At 51.1% G+C, this 19,857-nt stretch overlaps 1 protein-coding gene across 12 annotated transcripts in view; it reads left to right on the top strand.

Moving 5' to 3' along the window:
- Positions 1 to 19,857, top strand: part of tbc1d32 (TBC1 domain family, member 32) — a 404,895-nt gene that overhangs the window by 180,601 nt on the left and 204,437 nt on the right. For all 12 annotated transcript variants that reach the window (XR_015079556.1, XR_015079554.1, XR_015079553.1 and 9 more), the window contains exon 17: positions 15,514 to 15,715. Coding sequence is in view for 8 of the 12 variants with exons in the window: in XM_085997304.1 (XP_085853430.1) it covers positions 15,514 to 15,715 (202 nt within the window). In the remaining 4 variants the exon portion in view is untranslated. The remainder of the gene's footprint in view (positions 1 to 15,513; positions 15,716 to 19,857) is intronic.

Below are 19,857 nucleotides of genomic sequence, written 5' to 3' on the forward strand. Positions count from 1 at the left end.
CCCAGTCGCTCTCTCGTCTTCCCCCCAGTCGCTCTCTCTCTTCCCCCAGTCGCTCTCTCTCTCTTCCCCCCAGTCGCTCTCTCTCTTCCCCCAGTCGCTCTCTCTCTTCCCCCCAGTCGCTCTCTCTCTTCCCCCCAGTCGCTCTCTCTCTTCCCCCCCAGTCGCTCTCTCTCTTCCCCCCCCAGTCGCTCTCTCTCTTCCCCCCCAGTCGCTCTCTCTCTTCCCCCCAGTCGCTCTCTCTCTTCCCCCCCAGTCGCTCTCTCTTCCCCCCAGTCGCTCTCCTCTCTTCCCCCCCAGTCGCTCTCTCTCTTCCCCCCAGTCGCTCTCTCTCTTCCCCCCAGTCGCTCTCTCTCTTCCCCCCAGTCGCTCTCTCTCTTCCCCCCCAGTCGCTCTCTCTCTTCCCCCCAGTCGCTCTCTCTCTTCCCCCCAGTCGCTCTCTCTCTTCCCCCCAGTCGCTCTCTCTCTTCCCCCCCAGTCGCTCTCTCTCTTCCCCCCCAGTCGCTCTCTCTCTTCCCCCCCAGTCGCTCTCTCTCTTCCCCCCCCAGTCGCTCTCTCTTCTCCCCCCCAGTCGCTCTCTCTCCTCCCCCCCAGTCGCTCTCTCTCTTACCCCCAGTCGCTCTCTCTCTTACCCCCAGTCGCTCTCTCTCTTACCCCCAGTCGCTCTCTCTCTTACCCCCAGTCGCTCTCTCTCTTCCCCCCAGTCGCTCTCTCTTGTCCCCCCAGTCGCTCTCTCTCTCTCTCTTCCAACAACAACATGCCCTCAAAATAGCCTTGGCACCGCCGGGCACTCCAGCTAGTATATCTATATATATAAACGGATACTTCTGTCTGTCTGTCCTTCTGTCTGTCTGTCTGCCCTCACGTGTGCGTCTGTCCGGCTATGCGCTCGAAAGTTACAGAGTGTACCTACGCGCGCGTTACCTCCGAAGAAAGCTTACGCTTCCGGGACGCTGGTAAGCGTATTTACTTTTCGGTCGGACGAAAATTGCTCGCGCCTTATGCAAAAAACCTTCAAAATTAAACTAATTATCTGCTCGCATTCATTGACTGACGTCAAGGTTCGACCAATCCTGTGCCGTCACGATTGACCAATCCTACAGTACAGTCCCCTGATGGTTGGCCAATCGGTGTGTGTGTGTGTGGGCGGGACTAATCGTTTTCATCTCGGGGATCTGGCAGCCATTGTTTCAGTGCTGCCATGACTTCAGCTTCCAGCTCAAACTACTTTGAAAGTTAGTATCTCTTTTAAAAATAACATAAGATTTACCAAAAACGTTTTATAAGTACTTTCACTTTCATCTTTCAAGGTATTAAGTGTGTGTGTGGGCGGGACTAATCGTTTTCATCTCAGGGATCTGCCAGCCATTCTTCCACTGCTTGCAGCTCAAACTACTCTCCTTATCCAGCTTTGAAAAAGTTAGTTTCTCTTTTAAAAATAACATAAGATTTACCAAAAACGTTTTATAAGTACTTTCACTTTCATCTTTCAAGGTATTAAAAGGTAGAAATGTTGCCCGGCAGCACATTCACAAAGGGACACAGACAGGGCCCTAAAGCCTGGGACTCGATTTAAAATGTTGCCCGGCACCAGATTCACAAAGGGACACAGACAGGGCCCCAAAGCCTGGCACTCGATTTAAACCGCCCGCCCCAAAACAGCCCTGGCAAAGCCGGGCTCCCCCAGCTAGTCTCGATATATATAAAAGGATACTTCTGTCTGTCATTCCGTCTGTCTTGAATTAACTCGAAGTTATAGAGCGTACCTACACGTGCGTTACGTCGAAAGAAAGCTGACCATTCCAGAACCGTCCTAAGCTTATTTACGTTTCGGCCGGACAAAAATTGCGCCCGCGGTATCCAAAAAACGTTCAACATTCCGCTCATTATCGCTCATTAGCATCGAGTGACGTCGAGGTCGACCAATCGTACGGGGGGTTCCTGGCGCGTGCGGCCGGGCCCTCCTACGGTCAAGTGACGGGACGATTGACCAATCCTACGCTTCGGTGACCTGACGGTCCACCAATCGGTGCCTGTGTGGGCGGGCCTTATCGTTCTGAACCGAGGTGAGTCGCCGCCATCTTGATTCCAAACTTTTCATTTCTTTTTCCTGCTTTCTGCGTCTTTAAAAAAAAAAGTTCCTTTTAAAACAGAAATTCTTTAAAAAAAAAGTTAATTACTTTCAGAAATTGTTTTAAAAAAAAGTTAATTACTTTCTAAATCTTCTATCTAATCTCATTCATTTTCCTACCTTTCCCCGTTTTTGCAGGTAGGCCTCTAAGCCTGGGCTTCTGTTGCCAACCATGCTGGACCCTAGGCAATTGTTTTGTGGCAAGCTCCTCCCACCCCTCACCCCCTCCCCCTTCGGTCTCCCCCATCACGTGATGGTTGACCAATCCTATGGCGTGTGTGGGCGGGGCCTGATGCTTAATAAGAAAGAATAAATGGAGTGACTGCAGCAACTATTGCAACGTAAGTGAAGAGATAGAGAATAAATAATTCCGTTTTTATATCTTCTAACTTTATAATCTTCTTTCCTTAAAAAACTTTCGGTTTTTCAAAAGGCGAAAGTTTTTTAAGGAAAGAAGATATAAAGTTAGAAGATATACAAAAAACCGAAAGTTTTTCATGAAAGAAGATATAAAGTTAGAAGATACAAAAGCCGAAAGTTTTTAAGGAAAGAACATATAAAGTTAGAAGATTTCCGATTTTGTACCTTGCAGCTACTTTTTTTAACAGTAAAGAAATTTTGCAGTTTTTAATTAACAAAATTTTTTTTCCGTGTTTCCAACCGACATGAGAAAATGGCCGCCGGCTTCTTCACGCACCTTCAAGGCTGGCCGCACCCGCCCTGAAGGCTGGCAGACAGCTTTTTTCCTTTCTGCCCCCGCCCCCTATTCCCTCTCCCCCCCCCTCTCAAGGGTTAACCCGGCAACCGGCTCTGGAGATTGGGAGGGGAGGAGGGTTCCCCCGGCAACTGGGACCGGCCATCTTTCATCCTGGCAGCAGTTCAATGCAGCGACACCACAGCGCCATATTTGATCCTGCCGGCATGACAATTTCCTCGTGACGCCATCTTTGATCATGGCGGAACTTCAGTGTGGGCCCGAACAGCGCCATCTTTAGTCTGGGCTGCCCGGTTTCTTCCTCCTTCCCTCTCTCCTTCCCCCTCTCTCTCCCCCGCCCCTCCCTCTCTCTCTCCCCTCCCTCTCCCTCCCCCCCTCTTCCCTGCCCCCCTCCCCCTCCCTCCCCCCCTTCTCCCCCCCCTCCCTCCCTCCCTCCCCCCTCCCCCCCTCCTCTCAATTCAATTCAATTCAAATCGCTTTATTGGCATGACAAGGTACATCTTATGTTGCCAAAGCATCGAAAAACATTCATGGTTGAACACAAAAATACAGATCTATCCATACAGTGTATAAACAGATATACCCCTGAGTGTATAAATATACATTCCTATAATTTGTATATCCTCTCTCCCCCTCCCCCCCTCCTCCCCCCTCCCTCGCCCACCCTCCTCCCTCCCCCCTCCCTCACCCCCCCTCCTCCCTCCCCCCTCCCTCGCCCCCCCTCCTCCCTCGCCCCCCCTCCTCCCTCGCCCCCCTTCCCTCCTCCCCCCCCCTCTCCCTCCTTCCCCCTCTCCCTCCTCCCCCTCCCCCCCTCCCCTCTACCTCCTCCCCCTCCCCTCCCCCCTCCCTGCTTGCCCCCTCCCTCCTCCCCCTCGCTCCTCCCCCTCGCTCCTCCCTCCCCCCACCCTCTCCCTCCCCCCTCCCTCCCCCACCCCTCTCTTCCCCCCAGTCACTCTCTCTCTTCCCCCAGTCGCTCTCTCTCTCTTCCAACAACAACATGCCCTCGAAAAAGCCTCGGCACCTCGGGTGAGGGAGAGGGGGGCGAGGGGGGGGGGGCGAGGGGGTGTGGGTGGGGAGGCGAGGGAGAGGGGAGCGAGGGGGGGCGAGGGAGAGGGGGGGAGGGGGGCGAGGGAGAGGGGGGGCGAGGGAGGGGGGGTGGCGAGGGAGAGGGGGCGAGGGAGAGGGGGGCGAGGGAGAGGGGGGGCACGAGGGAGGGGAGGGGGGGGTGGAGAGAGAGAGAGAGAGAGAAGGGGGGAGAGAGTGAGAAGGGGGAGAGAGTGAGAAGGGGGGCGGGAGGAGGAGGAGGGAGAGTGGGAGGAGGGGAGGAGTGTTTTGAGGGGGTCAGCGAAAGAGCAAAAAAAAATTTTTTTCAAAAACGGGTGTTAAGAAGATGGGTGGCCATCTTGAAAGTTTTTTAATGTTTTTAAAAAGCTGCCACGGAGAAGGAACGCGCAGTCTGTGAAACCAACAGAAATTTAAAATTTTTTTTTTTTTATAAACGAGTATTAAGAAGATGGGAGGCCATCTTGAAAGTTTTTTAATGTTTTTAAAAGCTGCCACGGAGAAGGAACGCGCATTCTTGCTGAAAACACCAAAAGTTTTTTTTTTAAATGGCTGTTAAGAAGATGGGACACCATCTTCATTGTGTTTTTAACGTTTTAGACATAGTGTTTTTTACGTTTTACACATTAAAAAAAAAAAAAATCGCTCCTAACAAAACAACAGAAATTTCACTCACTTCTCAATGCTCCAAGTGACTCACGTGTACTCAGGCCAGTGTCCGTCTCTTTGTTGATGAAAGAAGGCTAAGCGAATGTATTTATAGTCTCTGAAGGATTAGGCCCCACCCAGACAATAAACACACAGAAGGTGAGAATAAAGATGGCGGCCACTCACCTCAGTTCAGAACGATAAGGCCCACCCACACACGCACTGATTGGTCGATCGTCATGTCACCGAAGCATAGGATTGGTCAATCGTCCTGTAACTCGACTCTAGGAGGGCCCGGTTGCACATGCGACGAACCCGCCCCCACCAGGAATTGATTGGTCGACCATCGGGTTGGTCGACCGTACGATTGGTCGACCTCAATGTCACTCTATGGTAATGAGTGGATAATGAGCGGAATGTTGAAGGTTTTTCGGATACCGCGGGCGCAATTTTTGTCCGGCCGAAACGTAAATACGCCGACCATCGTTTTGGAACGATGAGCTTTCTTACGACGTAACGCACGCGTAGGTACGCTCTGTAACTTTCGAGCGCATAGCCGGACAGACACACACCCGAGGACAGACAGACAGACAGAAGGACAGATAGACAGACAGAACGATTCCTTTATATATATAGATACTAGCTGAAGTGCCCGGCGGTGCCGAGGCTTTTTTCGAGGGCATGTTGTTGTTGGAAGAGAGAGAGAGAGAGCGACTGGGGGGGGGAGGGAGAAGAGAGAGAGAGAGCACGACTGGGGGGGAAGAGAGAGAGCGACTGGGGGGTAGAGAAGAGAGCGACTGGGGGGAAGATGAGAGCGACTGGGGGGAAGAGAGAGAGCGGGTGGGGGGAAGAGAGCGGGGGGAAGGGAGGGCGGGGGGGAATGGAGAAGGGGGGAAGGGAGGGGGGAAGGGAGGGGGAAAGGGGCGGGGGGGAAAGGGGCGGGGGGGAAGGGAGGTGGGGAAGGGGCGGGGGGGAAGGGAGGGGGGAGGGCGAGGGGTGGGAGAAGGGGGGGGCGGGGGGGATAGGAGGGGGGGAGGGGCGGCGGGGGGGGAAGGGGGGGCGGAAGGTGGGCGGGGGGGCCCAGGCCGAGAGCCCCGCCCCCCCCCCCAGCCGAGAGCCCCGCTCTCCGAGCCTCGCCCCCCCCGGCCGAGAGCCCCGCTCTCCGAGCCCCGCCCCCCCCCCCCCCGGCCGAGCCCGATTGCGGCTCTGAGAGGCGGCCGAGCCCCGCCCCCCCCCCCCCCCCCGGCCGAGGCCGATTGCGGCTCTGAGAGACGGCCGGCGGCCGAGCCCCACCCGCCCCCCCCCCCGCCCCGCCGAGCCCGATTGCGGCTCTGAGAGACGGCCGGCGGCCGAGCCCCGCCCCCACCCGCCGAGCGCGGAACAGAGACGCCGCGTCTCACCTGCTCCTGCTGCGCGTGCACCCTGACCCTCGTGGCTGACGCCGTTGCCCTGGGTAACGTGACACGGCGGGGGGGGGGGTGTGAGGAGCTTAGCAGAAGCGCAATCACCTAGCTCGGGCCTGGCTGGGCAAGAAAAGCGCAGGCTTTGAGGCCTAAGAAAAAAAACGGGGAAAGGTAGGAAAAAGAATGTTCAGGTTAGGTTTACAAATGAGTGATTTTTTAAAAACAATTTAATAAATTCAATTTATTTTGGTGGAAATGTATATTTGAAAAGAAAGACGCAGAAAGCAGGAAAAAGAATGGAAGCAAGATGGCGGCGACTCACCTCGGTTCAGAACGATAAGGCCCGGCCACACACGCACCGATTGGCCCGGCGGCACACGCCAGCAACCCGGCGTACGATTGGTCGAGCTCGAGGTCACTCTGTCGCTAATGAGCGGATAATGAGATGCTAATGAGCGGAATGTTGAAGGTTTTTGGGATACCGCGGGCGCGATTTTAGCCCGGCCGAAACGTAAATACGCTTAAAACCGTCTCGGAAGCATAAGCTTTCTTTGGAGGTAACGCGCGCGTAGGTACGCCCTGTAACTTTCGAGCGCATAGCCTGCCAGACGCACACGCGATGACAGACAGAATGACAGATGTACCGATTTATATATATAGATATTTAAGCTGTTCCCCCCTTCATACCACTTATGAATAGTGTAAACTGAAGGAGAGCCAGAAACATTCCCTGCAGAATTCTACTGTTAACTTTCCCCAAGCTGAATTTTCCCCCGTTCGTCATTACATTATGCTTTTTATTGCTAATTTAATTTCAGTTGAGGTAGTTTATTTGCCATTAATTCCATAAATTTAAATTTTCCTTATAAGCTTCACAAGTAGGACATTAGGGAATGCCTTCTCAAAATTGGATGGACCTATCAGCAATGGCCTAGGCATTATACCAGGATGACTAAGGAAATCTTAGTTCAGTCTACCCTCCAACGTCCACCTCACCAACATCTGGTGGCTGGTGACCAAATTGGGAGAGCTGTCAAACAAATTATTCAGGCAACAGCCTGACATACGCATACACACAGAACCATATCAATCAGCTAACATTTCAGACTCCTCCATCACTATCCATGGGTATGTCCTGTCCCACTGGTAGAATAGACCCACAAGATGTGGGGGGACAGTAATATACAGTCATATGGGAGTGGCTGTGCGAGTCCTCAGCATTGACTCAGAATCCAAGGTCAAGGAAACCTGCTTATCACCACCCATCTTCCCTCCCCCCTCAACTGAAGAATCAGCACTCTCAATGTTGAACATTATTTGGAGGAAGTTCTGAAAGATGCAAGGGCACAGAATATACTATGGGGGAGAAATTCAGTTGTTAGCGCCAGCCGTTACCGCCGAAATTGAGCGGACATTTAGCGGCGGCGCAAAACTGCAACGCCCGCTCAGCTGCGCGCGCAGACCCTTACGTCATTTCATGGTGCAACGCCCTTGGTGCGCCCCGAACTGGAACTTCAGTGGCGCCCCCCTTTCCGCCTGGCGCTCCCAGCGACTGGTTGACTGGAACGGTTCCCAGTCGCTGTGGGGTTGGGGGGCGCTATTTAAAGGGGGCTCTTCCTGGCTTCTTAGTGGTAGCCATTTTGGACCACTCCTTCTGTGAGAGAGAGAGAGATTTGCAGAGAGACAAAGGGAGAGAGCTTTCTGCATTGAGTCAGCGCTCGCACAGGTACTTCTGGCTTCAGCCCAGAACTTTGCAGTTGGATTGATTTTTCAGTGCCATAGTCTTGAGTGGCCACATATGGGGGCTGCAATGGGTGGAAACGTTGGGTTCCTCCATTGCATTGAGAGGGCTCAGAGACACCGAGAGAGAGTGCCAATCATGGCCAGACGGAGGAGGGCCAACAGGCGTCGGCACAGGAGACCTTACCCTCCCAGGGTATACAGCCAGCAGTTCTCCTACCTCAACATGTCTGAGGAGCAATGTATTCAGAGGCTTCGATTCAGCAGGGAGGTGGTCACTGAGCTCTGCCACCTCCTTCAGACAGATCTGCAGCCTCAGCTGAGGAGCAGGACGTCTCTGTCGGTGGCAGTGAAGGTGACAGTGGCTCTCAACTTCTATGCCACTGGCTCCTTCCAATCCGCTACTGGGGACATTGCCAATGTCTCCCAGTTTGCGGTGCATTGCTGCATCCGCCAAGTCACGAATGCCCTCTTCAAAAGGAGACGTCAGTACATTTCCTTCCCCATGACCCTGGACAAGCAGCAAGAGCGCGCAATGGGATTTGCAAGAATAGCGGCCTTCCCCATGGTCCAGGGCGCCATTGACTGCACGCATGTGGCTTTGCGGGCGCCACAAGAGAATGCCGAGGATTACCGCAACCGGAAGGGGTTCCATTCGTTGAACGTGCAGTTGGTGTGTGACCACAGACAGCTGATACTAGCTGTCAATGCCCGCTTTCCAGGCAGCAGCCATGATGCCTTCATTCTGCGCCAGACTTCTGTGGCAGACCTTATCGAAGCCGCGGCTCACCCAGGAGGCTGGCTTCTCGGGGACAAGGGCTATCCTTTGTGCACCTGGCTAATGACCCCGCTCCGTTCGCCCAGCACCCCTGCTGAAGAATGATACAATGACAGCCATCAAGCGACCAGGAACATCATTGAGCACATAATCGGCGTGCTGAAGCAACGGTTCCACTGTCTGGACCATTCCGGGGGAGCCCTTCAGTACTCGCCTGAGCGAGTCTCCCATTTCGTTGTAGTGTGCTGCATGCTGCATAACCTGGCTATCCTCAGGACTCAGCCACTGCCAGCAAACATTGGAGCACCAGCAGAGGAGGAGGAGCACCAAGACGGGAGGGAGGCACAAAGTGCAAGGGCCGTCCGTCAGCGGCTTATTGCAAGTCGGTTCTAGGCCCCCTCTGAGGGTATGGCTTGTGCCATTGAAAGAACATGAATGGAATGGTTCTGCAAACCCTGAGCCGGTCAAGGCAACAAATTGTTCAAAGAGCAAACATGCACAATCTGAATAAAGACATATTTATTTAACAAACTGTGTGCCCTTCCCGCATGACAAAGAAATACAGAGAAACCCCCCAAAAAACAGTCAGACACATAACTAGCTCTCACAACCTGGAGACAATGAACAAAAAAGTTAACCAAAAATGACCATGATCCTCGGCCTTCACTAAAAAATTAACAGCATTTTGCCAGACCTCCTACTTTTTGGCCTACGAGGGTGATCTGCTTCGCTTGCGAGATTGGCCCCTTCCCACCCTGCAGCTCCTCCGCAATGGGACCCCAGCGGCTGCAGCAAGGCTGGGGGAAGGCTGCTGAGTGTCAGAAACTGAGTCGGCAGATGCCCTTGAGGGACGGCCTGGACCAGCTCTGGGCCTGGAGGGCCCGGCTGCTGACTGCTGCAACTCTGCATGGGCGGCAGCAGTCTGTCCTATGGGTGGTGGCAGCTGCAGTGGAGGAGTGACAGTGTTGGCAGCAGGAATGCTGCCATCCTGACAGAGCACAGGCACTCCCTGGTCGGACGACACACTGTCACTCCCACGGGGCAGCAATGCAGCATGCGGAGCAATCTGCTGAAGCACAGACTGCTGGCCTTCTGCGGCGCGGCGAGGGCCCCGGCGATTCGTGCCCGATGCAGCAAGGGTGGCAGCAGCGAGTGCTGGTGTGGCCTCAATCTGCGTCTGCATCAGACCAGCCACTGACTGCATGGCAGCACTAAGCACTTGCGTGGAAGCCGCCTGTGCTGCACCGAAGTCCTGCAGACTCCTTGCCTGTGCTGCACCGAAGTCCTGCAGACTCCTTGCCTGTGCTGCACCGAAGTCCTGCAGACTCCTTGCCAATGCTGCACCGAAGTCCTGCAGACTCCTTGCCTGTGCTGCCCCGAAGTCCTGGACACTCCTTGCCAGTGACTCAATGGATTCGGGCATCCTTGCCACTGCAGCCATGAGCTCAGTGTGCCTCTGCTCCGCCTGGGCGCCCATTTCAGCGAGGAGCCACACCTCTTCTGCACTCACTGGAGCAGGACTGGAGGCCAGACTCTCCCTCCGGGGGAAGGCCGCCGAGCTTCCGTAACCCCCCTGCGTTGCTGCAGCCCACTGGGCCCCGGAGCTTCACCCTCCTCAGCCCCTTCCCCCCTGCTCCCCTCCAGGGAAGACGTGTCCCCATTATGGCCATGGGCTGCCTCGACTGAGGGTGGCACTGATGGTCCAGCTTCCTCTTCCTCCTCCTCGCCTTCAGAATCACTCACAGTGGCAGCTTGAGGGCCCGCCTCCTCACCTGGCGATTCACCATCTGAAAGCAGGGAGGTACAAGAGTTGCTTTAGCGTGAGGACAGGGCGGCAGCGAGGGAGGCATGAGTGCTGCAATGCACTGTATTGGTTCGATAGTGGCAGACGATGCTGGTGTGAGGCACAAGTGGAAGGAGAGAGGTCAAAAAGGTGATTACCTTACCATTGCTGTACAGAACGGGGTCGACATCTCCAATGGCGACGGGGCCAATCAGCCGGCCTGCCATAATGCGCTGGACTCGCTGCTCCAGATTGCTGAGGTCTTTAAGGTGAGGCCGGCCTCCCCCGGTCCATTGCTGCTGCCTCCTAGTGTGTGCCAGCTTGCCCTGCAAGAGAAAGGACGGGCTCTGAGTACAGTGTGAAGCCCTGATCTTGGCCGCACTGCCTCCCATGGTCGAATAGCCCTTACAGTGTGTAAAGTGAATGTACATGTGAGTTTCATGAAAGACCCATAGGTGTTGGATGAGGGCTGGCCATTGGGGCTTTCAGGACCCTTTGCCCATAAAGTGAGGTCCACATGCAGGGATGAAGAGGATACTGAAAAGGGTACTCACCCTGACAACCCGAGTGAGGTCGTTGAACTTCTTCCTGCATTGCACAGGGGTCCTAGGTACCATGCTGCTGGAGGTCACTCTGTGAGCCACCTCCCTCCAAGCTTTGCGGTAGTCGGTGGGCAGCGGCCTTCTGCCACTGTCCGGAAACAGGATAGATCGCCTGCGCTTCACTACGCCAACCAGAACCTGCAGGGCCCCCTCACTGAACCGCGCTCGCTCCCTGGCCCTCTCCATGGTCCTAGGTGTTAGAATGTGGCAGCAGGTCTGTCCCGGCCGAGAATCAGGGCTCCATTGTGCAGGGCGTGGCTGCAATCCAAATCGACCCTCCCCCTTTAAGAGCTGACCGGCGCCAGCGTGTCTGCCTGCAATCGCTAACTGGCCGCACCTGTGCTGTGCCCGCCCTCGGTGGTAGCGCCTCGCTTCTCCGGCTTAGCGCCTTAGGACAGTCGTGCAGCGCCTGCTTTAGCGCTCCAAGCACCTCTTGGGGCGAAGCAGGTCAACTTCGCTGAAGTTGGCGATAATTTGCGGCAGGCGCTAAATTTAGCGCCCGCTCGACTATAACGCCCCAAACGTGGCAATACTGAATTTCTAGGCCTATGAGTGGAGGACTTCAATGTCCGTCACCAAAAGTGGATTGGTAGTATCACCGAGTTGGCCAAGTCCTGAAGGACATAGCTGCCACTGTACAGTCCTTATGAAGACAAAGGCCGCAAATTTCTCTACCTCGGTGGGTACGTGGCGGGCAACGTCAGTTGCGGATCCCAGCCCCGCTCCTGCCTCCATACATGATTTACTCAGACATGACTTTCCCTTGATTGCGCTTGTTAAGCCCGCCTAGCGAGTTTCCCGGCCAGTTGAAGGAAGTGGCTCTGATGACGTCATTTGATGATGCATCATCAGCCGGTTTCCTTAAAGGGACCATACGCAAATTTACTTTGACATTTGTGCTGTCAGTCTTCTACAGCATTGAAGTGCTGCAAACACTAACGAGCACTGCACAGAGATGTACGGCTGCACCCAGGCTCTCCCATGACTCCCTCCATATGCTTATGCAGGGAGTCGCAGCACGCAGAGAGGTTCTCTTCCTTTCCAATGGGCGGAAGAGACCTCCCCAGGAGACCAACGCAACCTGGTTGTATATTGCACAGGAGGGCACAAGCAGTGATGTCGCCAGGAGGACCAGGTTGCAGTGGCGCAAACCTTTCAATGATCTCAGTAGATCACAAAATGTTACTGCAAAGCCACACTCAACCTCATCCTGCTGTGCCACTCATTACATCCCCATCATTCTGCCTTCCCTACTCCTGCACATCCTTACTCACACCAACTTACCTTGCACCTCCACCCATCCCTCTCTGCCTACATTATCACTTCCCCAATTCACTCGCCACCCCTCACACTCATCCTTATCCTGGTCCAATCATACCAATTAACAACACACGAATAGGCACCTGTGTGTTTTAGCCAATGTTCATGTGAAGTTTCTGTAAATGTGCTGTCAAACATTGAAATTCTTATTTTCAACACTTTGCGTTCTTGGACAGATTTATGTGTACCTTTGGAAGTGGCTTAGTGAATTGCAGTGAATGGTGAGACGTAACGGTACCCCCCGCAATGCTGATGAGTGTGAAAGGAATGGCTTGGGCATTGTTCAAGGGCACCCATGCTGATAGAATAGATGGCAGGTGAAGTAGAGATGACAGAAGCGATCTGTCAATGGTGGGAGAGGTAATGAGGTCAGACTGCATGGAAACTTGTGTAAAGACTTGTAACATTCTGAATCTGTAGTGGAAATGCAGTTTAGAGAAGCTAGTGGTTAAGGGAATGCTTCTCAATCAGCTGGGAGCTTCAACATGTCATTTGAACCTGTCAACTAATCAGCTGATTCAATGGCAAGTGACCTCCCACCTCAGCTTCACAGACAAGGTCTCGGCGCAGCGGGAAACCGGTGGGCGACCTGTCAAATTCAAAAAGCTGGGGAAAAAAAGCATTGTTAAGTGGCTGTAAACAAGCCACTAATGATTTGAATTGGGTCCCCCGCCGCTGCCTGTCAGGTCTGCTCAGCGCTGACATACCCGACATCAGGAAATGCAAGTGTGCGCATTTTGACAGCGATTTCCCAACCTTTTTTTTATTCGTTTATGGGATGTGGGCGTCGCTGGCAACGCCAGCATTTATTGCCCATCCCTAATTGCCCTCGAGATGGTGGTGGTGAGCCGCCTTCTTGAACCGCTGCAGTCCGTGTGGTGAAGGTACTCCCAGAGTGCTGTTAGGCAGGGAGTTCCAGGATTTTGACCCAGCGATGATGAAGGATCAGCGACATACTTCTAAGTCAGAATGGTGTGTGACTTGGAGGGTGTTCCCATGTGCCTGCTGCCCTTGTTCTTCTCGGTGGAAGAGGTCATGGGTTTGGGAGGTGCTGCCGAAGAAGCCTTGACGAGTTGCTGCAGTGCATCTTGTTGATGGTACACACTGCAGCCACGGTGTGCCGGTGGTGGAAGGAGTGAATGTTTAAGGTGGTAGATGGGGTGCCAATCAAGCGGCTGCTTTGTCCTGGATGGTGTCGAGCTTCTTGAGGTTGTTGGAGCTGCACTCTTCCAGGCAAATGGAGAGTATTCCATCACACTCCTTACTTGTGCCTTGTAGATGGCAGAAAGGCTTTGGGGAGTCAGGAGGTGAGACACTCACTGCAGAATACCTAGCCTCTGACCTGCTCTTGTTGCCACAGTATTTATGTGCTGGCCCAGTTAAGTTTCTGGTCAATGGCGACCCCCATGATGTTGATGGTGGGGGATTCGGCGTTGGTACTGCTATTGCATCTCAAGGGGTAGTGGTTAGGCTCTCGCTTGTTGGAGACAGTCATTGCCTGGCACTTCTGTGGCGCGAATGTTACCTGCCACTTATCAGCCCAAGCCTGAACGTCGTCCAGGTCTTGTTGCATGCGGGCATGGACAGCTTTATTATCTGAGGAGTTGTCAATGGCACTGAACACTGTGCAGTCATCAGCGAACATCCCCATTTCTGACCTTATGTTGGATGGAAGGTCATTGATGAAGCAGCTGAAGATGGTTGGGCCTAGGACACTGCCCTGAGGAACTCCTGCAGCGATGTCCTGGGGCTGTGATGATTGACCTTCAATCACCACAACCATTTTCCTTTGTGCTAGGTATGACTCCAGCCAATGGAGAGTTTTCCCCCCCCGATTCCCATTGACTTCAGTTTTACTAGGGCTCCTTCATGCCACACTCGGTCAAATGCTGCCTTGATGTCAAGGGCAGTCACTCTTACCTCACCTTTGGAATTCAGCTCCTTTGGCAATATTTGGACCAAGGCTGTAATGAGGTCAGGAGCAGAGTGGTCTTGGTGGAACCCAAACTGGTCATCAGTGAGCAGGTTATTGGTGAGTAAGTGCCGCATGATAGCACTGTTGATGACACCTTCCATCACTTTGCTGATGATTGAGAGTAGATTGATGGGGCGGTAATTGGCCGGATTGGATTTGTCCTGCTTTTTGTGGACAGAACACACCTGGGTTGTTTTCCACATTGTCGGATAGATGCCAGTGTTGTAGCTGTACTGGAACCTGCTGTCAGTCATTTTAAATTTCCCACCTGACCCGCCACAATCAGGTCCGCTGAGCGCCGGCAAAATTGCGCCCCAAGTCTCTATAAGTGCATCTTCTATCATGTATTGTGGCACTACCACCGTGCTAAGTGGGACAGAGTGAAGACAGATCAAGCATTCCAAAACTGGGCATCCATGAGGCACTGTGGGCCATCAGCTGCAGCAGAATTGTATACCTCCACAACATGGCCCAACATTTCTGCCACTTTTTGATCACTATAAAGCCAGGAGACATCTCTAGTTCAATGCAGAATGCAGAAGTGTGTGCCAGGAGTAGCACCAGGCATACCTTGGGATACTTGCATTGGAGGCAGTTCAGAGAAGGTTCACGAGGTTGATTCCGGAGATGAAGGGGTTGTTTTATGAAGAAAGGTTGAGCAGGTTGGGCCCATACTCATTGGAGTTTAGAAGAATGAGAGGGGATCTTATTGAAACATATAAGATTCTGAAGGGGCTTGACAGGGTAGAAGCAGAGAGGATGTTTCCCCTCGTGGGGGAATCTAGAACTAGGGGGTATAATTTCAAAATAAGGGGGCACCCTTTTAAATCAGAAATGAGGAGGAATTTCTTCTCTGAGGGTCGAGAATCTTTGGAATTCTCTTCCCCAGAGAGCTGTGGAGGCTGGGTCATTGAATATATTTAAGGTGGAGATGGACAGATTTTTGAACGATAAGGGAGTCGAGGGTTATGGGGAGCGGGCAGGGAAGTGGAATTGAGGCCAAGATCAGATCAGCCATGATCTTATTGAATGGTGGAGCAGGCTCGAGGGGCCAAATGACCTACTCCTGCTCCTACATCTTATGGTCTTATGGTTTTATGGGATGAGGCACGAACCTAGTGAATCTACTACAAAGGGCTACCTGCATGCTAAGCACCAAAAGCAGCAGGCTATATGCAGTGCTAAGCAATCTATATGGATTAGAGCAAAACTTTGTAGTCCGACCACATCCATTCAAGAATAGTGGTAGGCAACCAGGCAACAAATAGAAGTTTAAGTTAATAATGCTTAATAAATTAAAAGATTAATCTTGAATAAGCCATGTATCATAAGAGTTATATATTTTTTTTATCTTGCCAGTCTTTCTGCTGCACAAGTAATTGCTGAGTTTACCAAAAGGTTACTTGATGGAGAGCTTCCTACTTTAGCTTCAACTGAACCATCCTCAGCTCTAAAGGGGGCTTTCATCTTTGTCTGTCGTCAGATGTACAATACCTGTGAGGGTCTAGAGGTATTGATGCCTTACGGCTTACATGAATCCATCTCCAAAGCATGGAAGAAGGTAACAATTACAGATGCAGCATTAATGGCTGCAGCCTACCTGGTTATTTCTTATTTCTAGCCCTTTTAGGAAAACAGTAACAACAAATTATGATTATGTTTTTTCACTTCATCTTAATTTTTAAAAATGTTTAAACGGTGTTTAGGCATTATGGGAAAATGTCAGGGATAAGCTAATGAATAGATTGAGGGAACTGAATGAACTGCAGTAGGCAGTCATTAAGCCAGGATACTATGCACTAATTTTATTCCTGTGTGTGCTAGTTAATGCATTTTGAAAAATACTTCCTACAAGAGCTATAAAAAAGTTGCGAACCAGCTAAGCGAAACAGGTTAACGACTTGTTAAAATAGCACACAGAAAAATTTGATGCCAGTGTATTATTCAGTGCATCAAAATTGTGCAGAGGGATTTCAACCCCATGTGTTTACTGGCCTTTTTTATTGAGGTACCGGTTCAGAAAAGTTGCGTGCAAATTTTGTGTTATTGCACCTTCAGTCTCCATCTAATGGCTGCACCAGTCCAAAAACCGATCGATAGATTTTTGACTATTAAGGGAATCAAGGGATATGGGGATAGTGCAGGAAAGTGGAGATGAAGTAGAAGATCAGCCATGATCTTATTGAATGGCAGAGCAGTCCCGAGGGGCCAAATGGCCTACTCCTGCTCCTATTTCTTATGTTAAGCCACATCTGCAAGTTTTACTTAGAAACTATATGAATGATAAAATATTTTCCATATTCAGTGCACTCTGAAGTTTGCAGAATTTAATTTATCTATATCTTATTTAAAATCTTATGTCTGCTCGCAATTTCTGTCCACAAAACATTACTTCCTATTGTCACTCTTGGCACACTTTTATGTCAACATTTATGCCATTATAAATTCCTATATCCATATTTATAATGTAAATCGCCCATGTAAACACATCATGCTGTAATTGCACAATGTAGTGTATTTTCCCCACAATACCTTCAAAAAACATCATTCTTTTCTCAGCAATTGAGACCTCTACTATCCAAGATAAGGTTTAAACAAAATAAGTTTTAAACAAAATAAAGAATTTTAAAAATTACACATTTCACAATAACTCAATTTATATTTATCCATTGAATTATTATTGTATCTTTTAATTTTAATGCCTGCATTATTTTTTTTATTTGAAGACCATAGCCTCTCCTAAAAGCCTGGGCTGGGACCTGATATTTTTATCCAGAGCTGTGGCTCTGAATTAGGATTGTGCAGTCTGAACATGTGCAGTGTGCCTAATTTCCCAGGACGCATCACTGCTGTTCAGTCAGCTATACCAATGGAGTATTTTTCTGTAGCTTCTACTACCTTCTGCTTGGTTGTTTTACAAACTATTTGAAAAGCTGAAGAACAAATTTCAAAAGCTTTATAGAGGTAAAATATAAATTATTATTTTTAAACTCATTGATTTGCTGGAGTGCCCAATAAATTTAAGACACTGGTCACTGGTGGCGCTCACTAATGTCGTAATTTACTTAATTTGCTGGTGCCCACTACTATTATGAATTTGTTGATTAAATGCTTCATACTGCTCCATGAATTTATTTTACTGGTGTCTATTGAGCTATGCTATAATATCAGTTTCCTTTTTTATGTCTGTGAGTTGTGAAGCATGCAAATTGTGTTGGTATCTGTGAGTTTAGTATTCCTGTTGCAATTGTATGGTGTCAAATTTTTTTTAGTTCTAATTAAGTTACATAAAAACATAAGAACATAAGAAATAGGAGCAGAAGTAGGCCATTCAGCCCTTCGAGCCTGCTCCGCTATTCAATAAAATCATGGCTGATCTTCTACCTCAACTCCATTTTCCCGCACTATCCCCATAACCTTTGATTCCCTTAATATACAAAAATCTATCGATCTCTGTCTTGAATATACTCAATGAGCATCTACAGCCCTGTGGGGTAGAAAATTCCAAAGATTCACAACCCTTTGAGTGAAGAAATGTCTCCTCATCTCAGTCCTAAATGGCTGACCCCTTATTCTGAGATTGTGACCCCTAGTTTTGGACTCCCCAGCTAGGGCAAACATCCTCTCAGCTTCTACCCTGTCAAGCCCTGTAAGAATTTTATATGTTTCAATACGATCTCTCATCCTTCAAAATTCTAGGGAATATAGGCCTAGTCTCCTCAATCTCTCCTCATAGGACAATCCCCCCCATCCCAGGAATCAGTCTGATGAACCTTCTAAGGCAAATATATCCTTCCTTAGGTAAGGAGACTAAAACTATACACAGTACTCCAGGTGTGGTCTCACCAAGGCCCTATATAATTGCAGTAAGACTTCTTGGCCTAGAAATTCGGTTGGTAGCGCCAGCGATTAGCGCCTAAAGAGCCCGCGAATTGGGGCGTTACCCAATTTTCGGGCGGGCGTAGTGAATATAGCGCCACCTCCCATATTGAGTATCCTTTTAGCGCCGGCGCTAACTCTTTTCGCTCGCCCGCGGGCGCAGGCAGATCATGACGTCATTTCAGTGTGCAACGCCTTTTTGGCGCGCCGGACCGGATATTCGGTGGCGCCCGCAACCTTTTCGCCTGGCGCTATTAGTGACAGTTGGATGGAGCGTTCCCAGGCCCTTCTCGGACTCGGGGGGCGCTATTTAAAGGGGACAGCACTAGTATAAAAGCTGCAGCCATTTGGGCTGGCCATTCTGATCGTTGCTGGAGAGAGTTGCTGACCTCCTGTTGGACAGTAATTTTCTCATTGAGCCTTCGGAGGCACTGGCACTGGCAGCTTGAGGGCCCGGCTCCCGAGCTGGTGATGCAGCATCTGAAAGCAGGGAGGTGGAAGAGTGGCTTTAGCAAAAGGACAGCTTGGCAGCAAGGGATGCCAGATTGCGGCAAGGCTATGACATGGGTCCACAGTGAGAAAGCATGCTGGCGGGGGGAACAAGTGGAAGGAGACAGTTGTAAAAGGTGAGAACCTTACCATCGCTGTCGACAATGGGGTCGGCAGCTGCAGTGGTTACAGGACCACTCAGACGTCCTCCAAGAATCTGGTGGACTCTCTCCTCGAGACCCGTGAGAGTGACCACTTGTGGAGGTCCTCCACCGGTGCGAAGCTGGTCTTTGCCAATCCTCGCCAGCTTGGACTGCAGGGGAAAGGAGGGGAAGTTATGTTACATGATGCCCTGAGTGATCATCTCATGCCCCCCATGGTGCAAGAGCCCTTACATGACGCCTTGAGTCAAATGTGCATGTGTGTGCCCAGAAAGGGCCATGGGTGCTTGCTGGTAGATGGCCAATGGGGCACAGCCCACCCTGTAGCCATAAAGTCAGGTGCAAATGAAGGGATGCAGAAGTTTGCAGAAACAACACTCACCCTCACGACCCGAGTGAGGTCGTTGAATTTCTTTCTGAGTTGGACAGGGCTCCTAGTCACCATGCTGCTGGAGTTGACCCTCTGGCATACATCCCTCCAAGCTCGTCGGTAGTCCTTATGATTCGGCCTCGTGCCATTGTTTGGGTAGAGAACATCTCGCTGGCGCTCCACTGCGGCCACCAATTGCTCCAGAGCCTCATTGGTGAAGCGCTCTGCTCTCTGTCTCACCTTCTCCATCTGGTCCAAGTTTTTAGCGCCAGAGAAGGGCCTGCGCCGATTCTGAGGCCTGCAAGGCGAAGAGTGTGGATGCTGAAGCTGACTGACCCACCCCTTTAAGAGCTGGCCGGCGCCTGGAAGTCTCGTGGTCATCAGTAATTGAGAGCACCTGCGCTGCGCCCGTCCGCTCCGATATTGGGTTGCGCCGGAAGTTTATCGCCTTAGGAGTCCCGTGTAACGCCTGAATTCGCGCCTCAATCCCCTTTAGGGGCGATGCAACCCAATATCGCGCCAGGCGGCGATAAGTTTCGTCTGGCTATAAACTTTGCGCAGCGCCAGTTCTAACGCCTCAAGCGGGGCTATACCCAATTTCTAGGCCCTTTACTCTTATACTCCAATCCTTTTGTAATAAAGGCTAACATACCATTTGCTTTCCTAATTGCTTGCTGTACTTGCATGTTAACTTTCAGTGATTTGTATACAAGGTCATCCAGGTCTCTCTCAATACCACCATTTCCCAATTTCTCACCATTTAAAAAATATTCTGCTTTTCTATTTTTTCTACCAAAGTGGATA

Source organism: Somniosus microcephalus, chromosome 9, assembly GCF_052327205.1.
Source record: "Somniosus microcephalus isolate GS21.2 chromosome 9, FLI_Smic_1.0, whole genome shotgun sequence".
Classification (NCBI taxonomy): domain Eukaryota; kingdom Metazoa; phylum Chordata; class Chondrichthyes; order Squaliformes; family Somniosidae; genus Somniosus; species Somniosus microcephalus.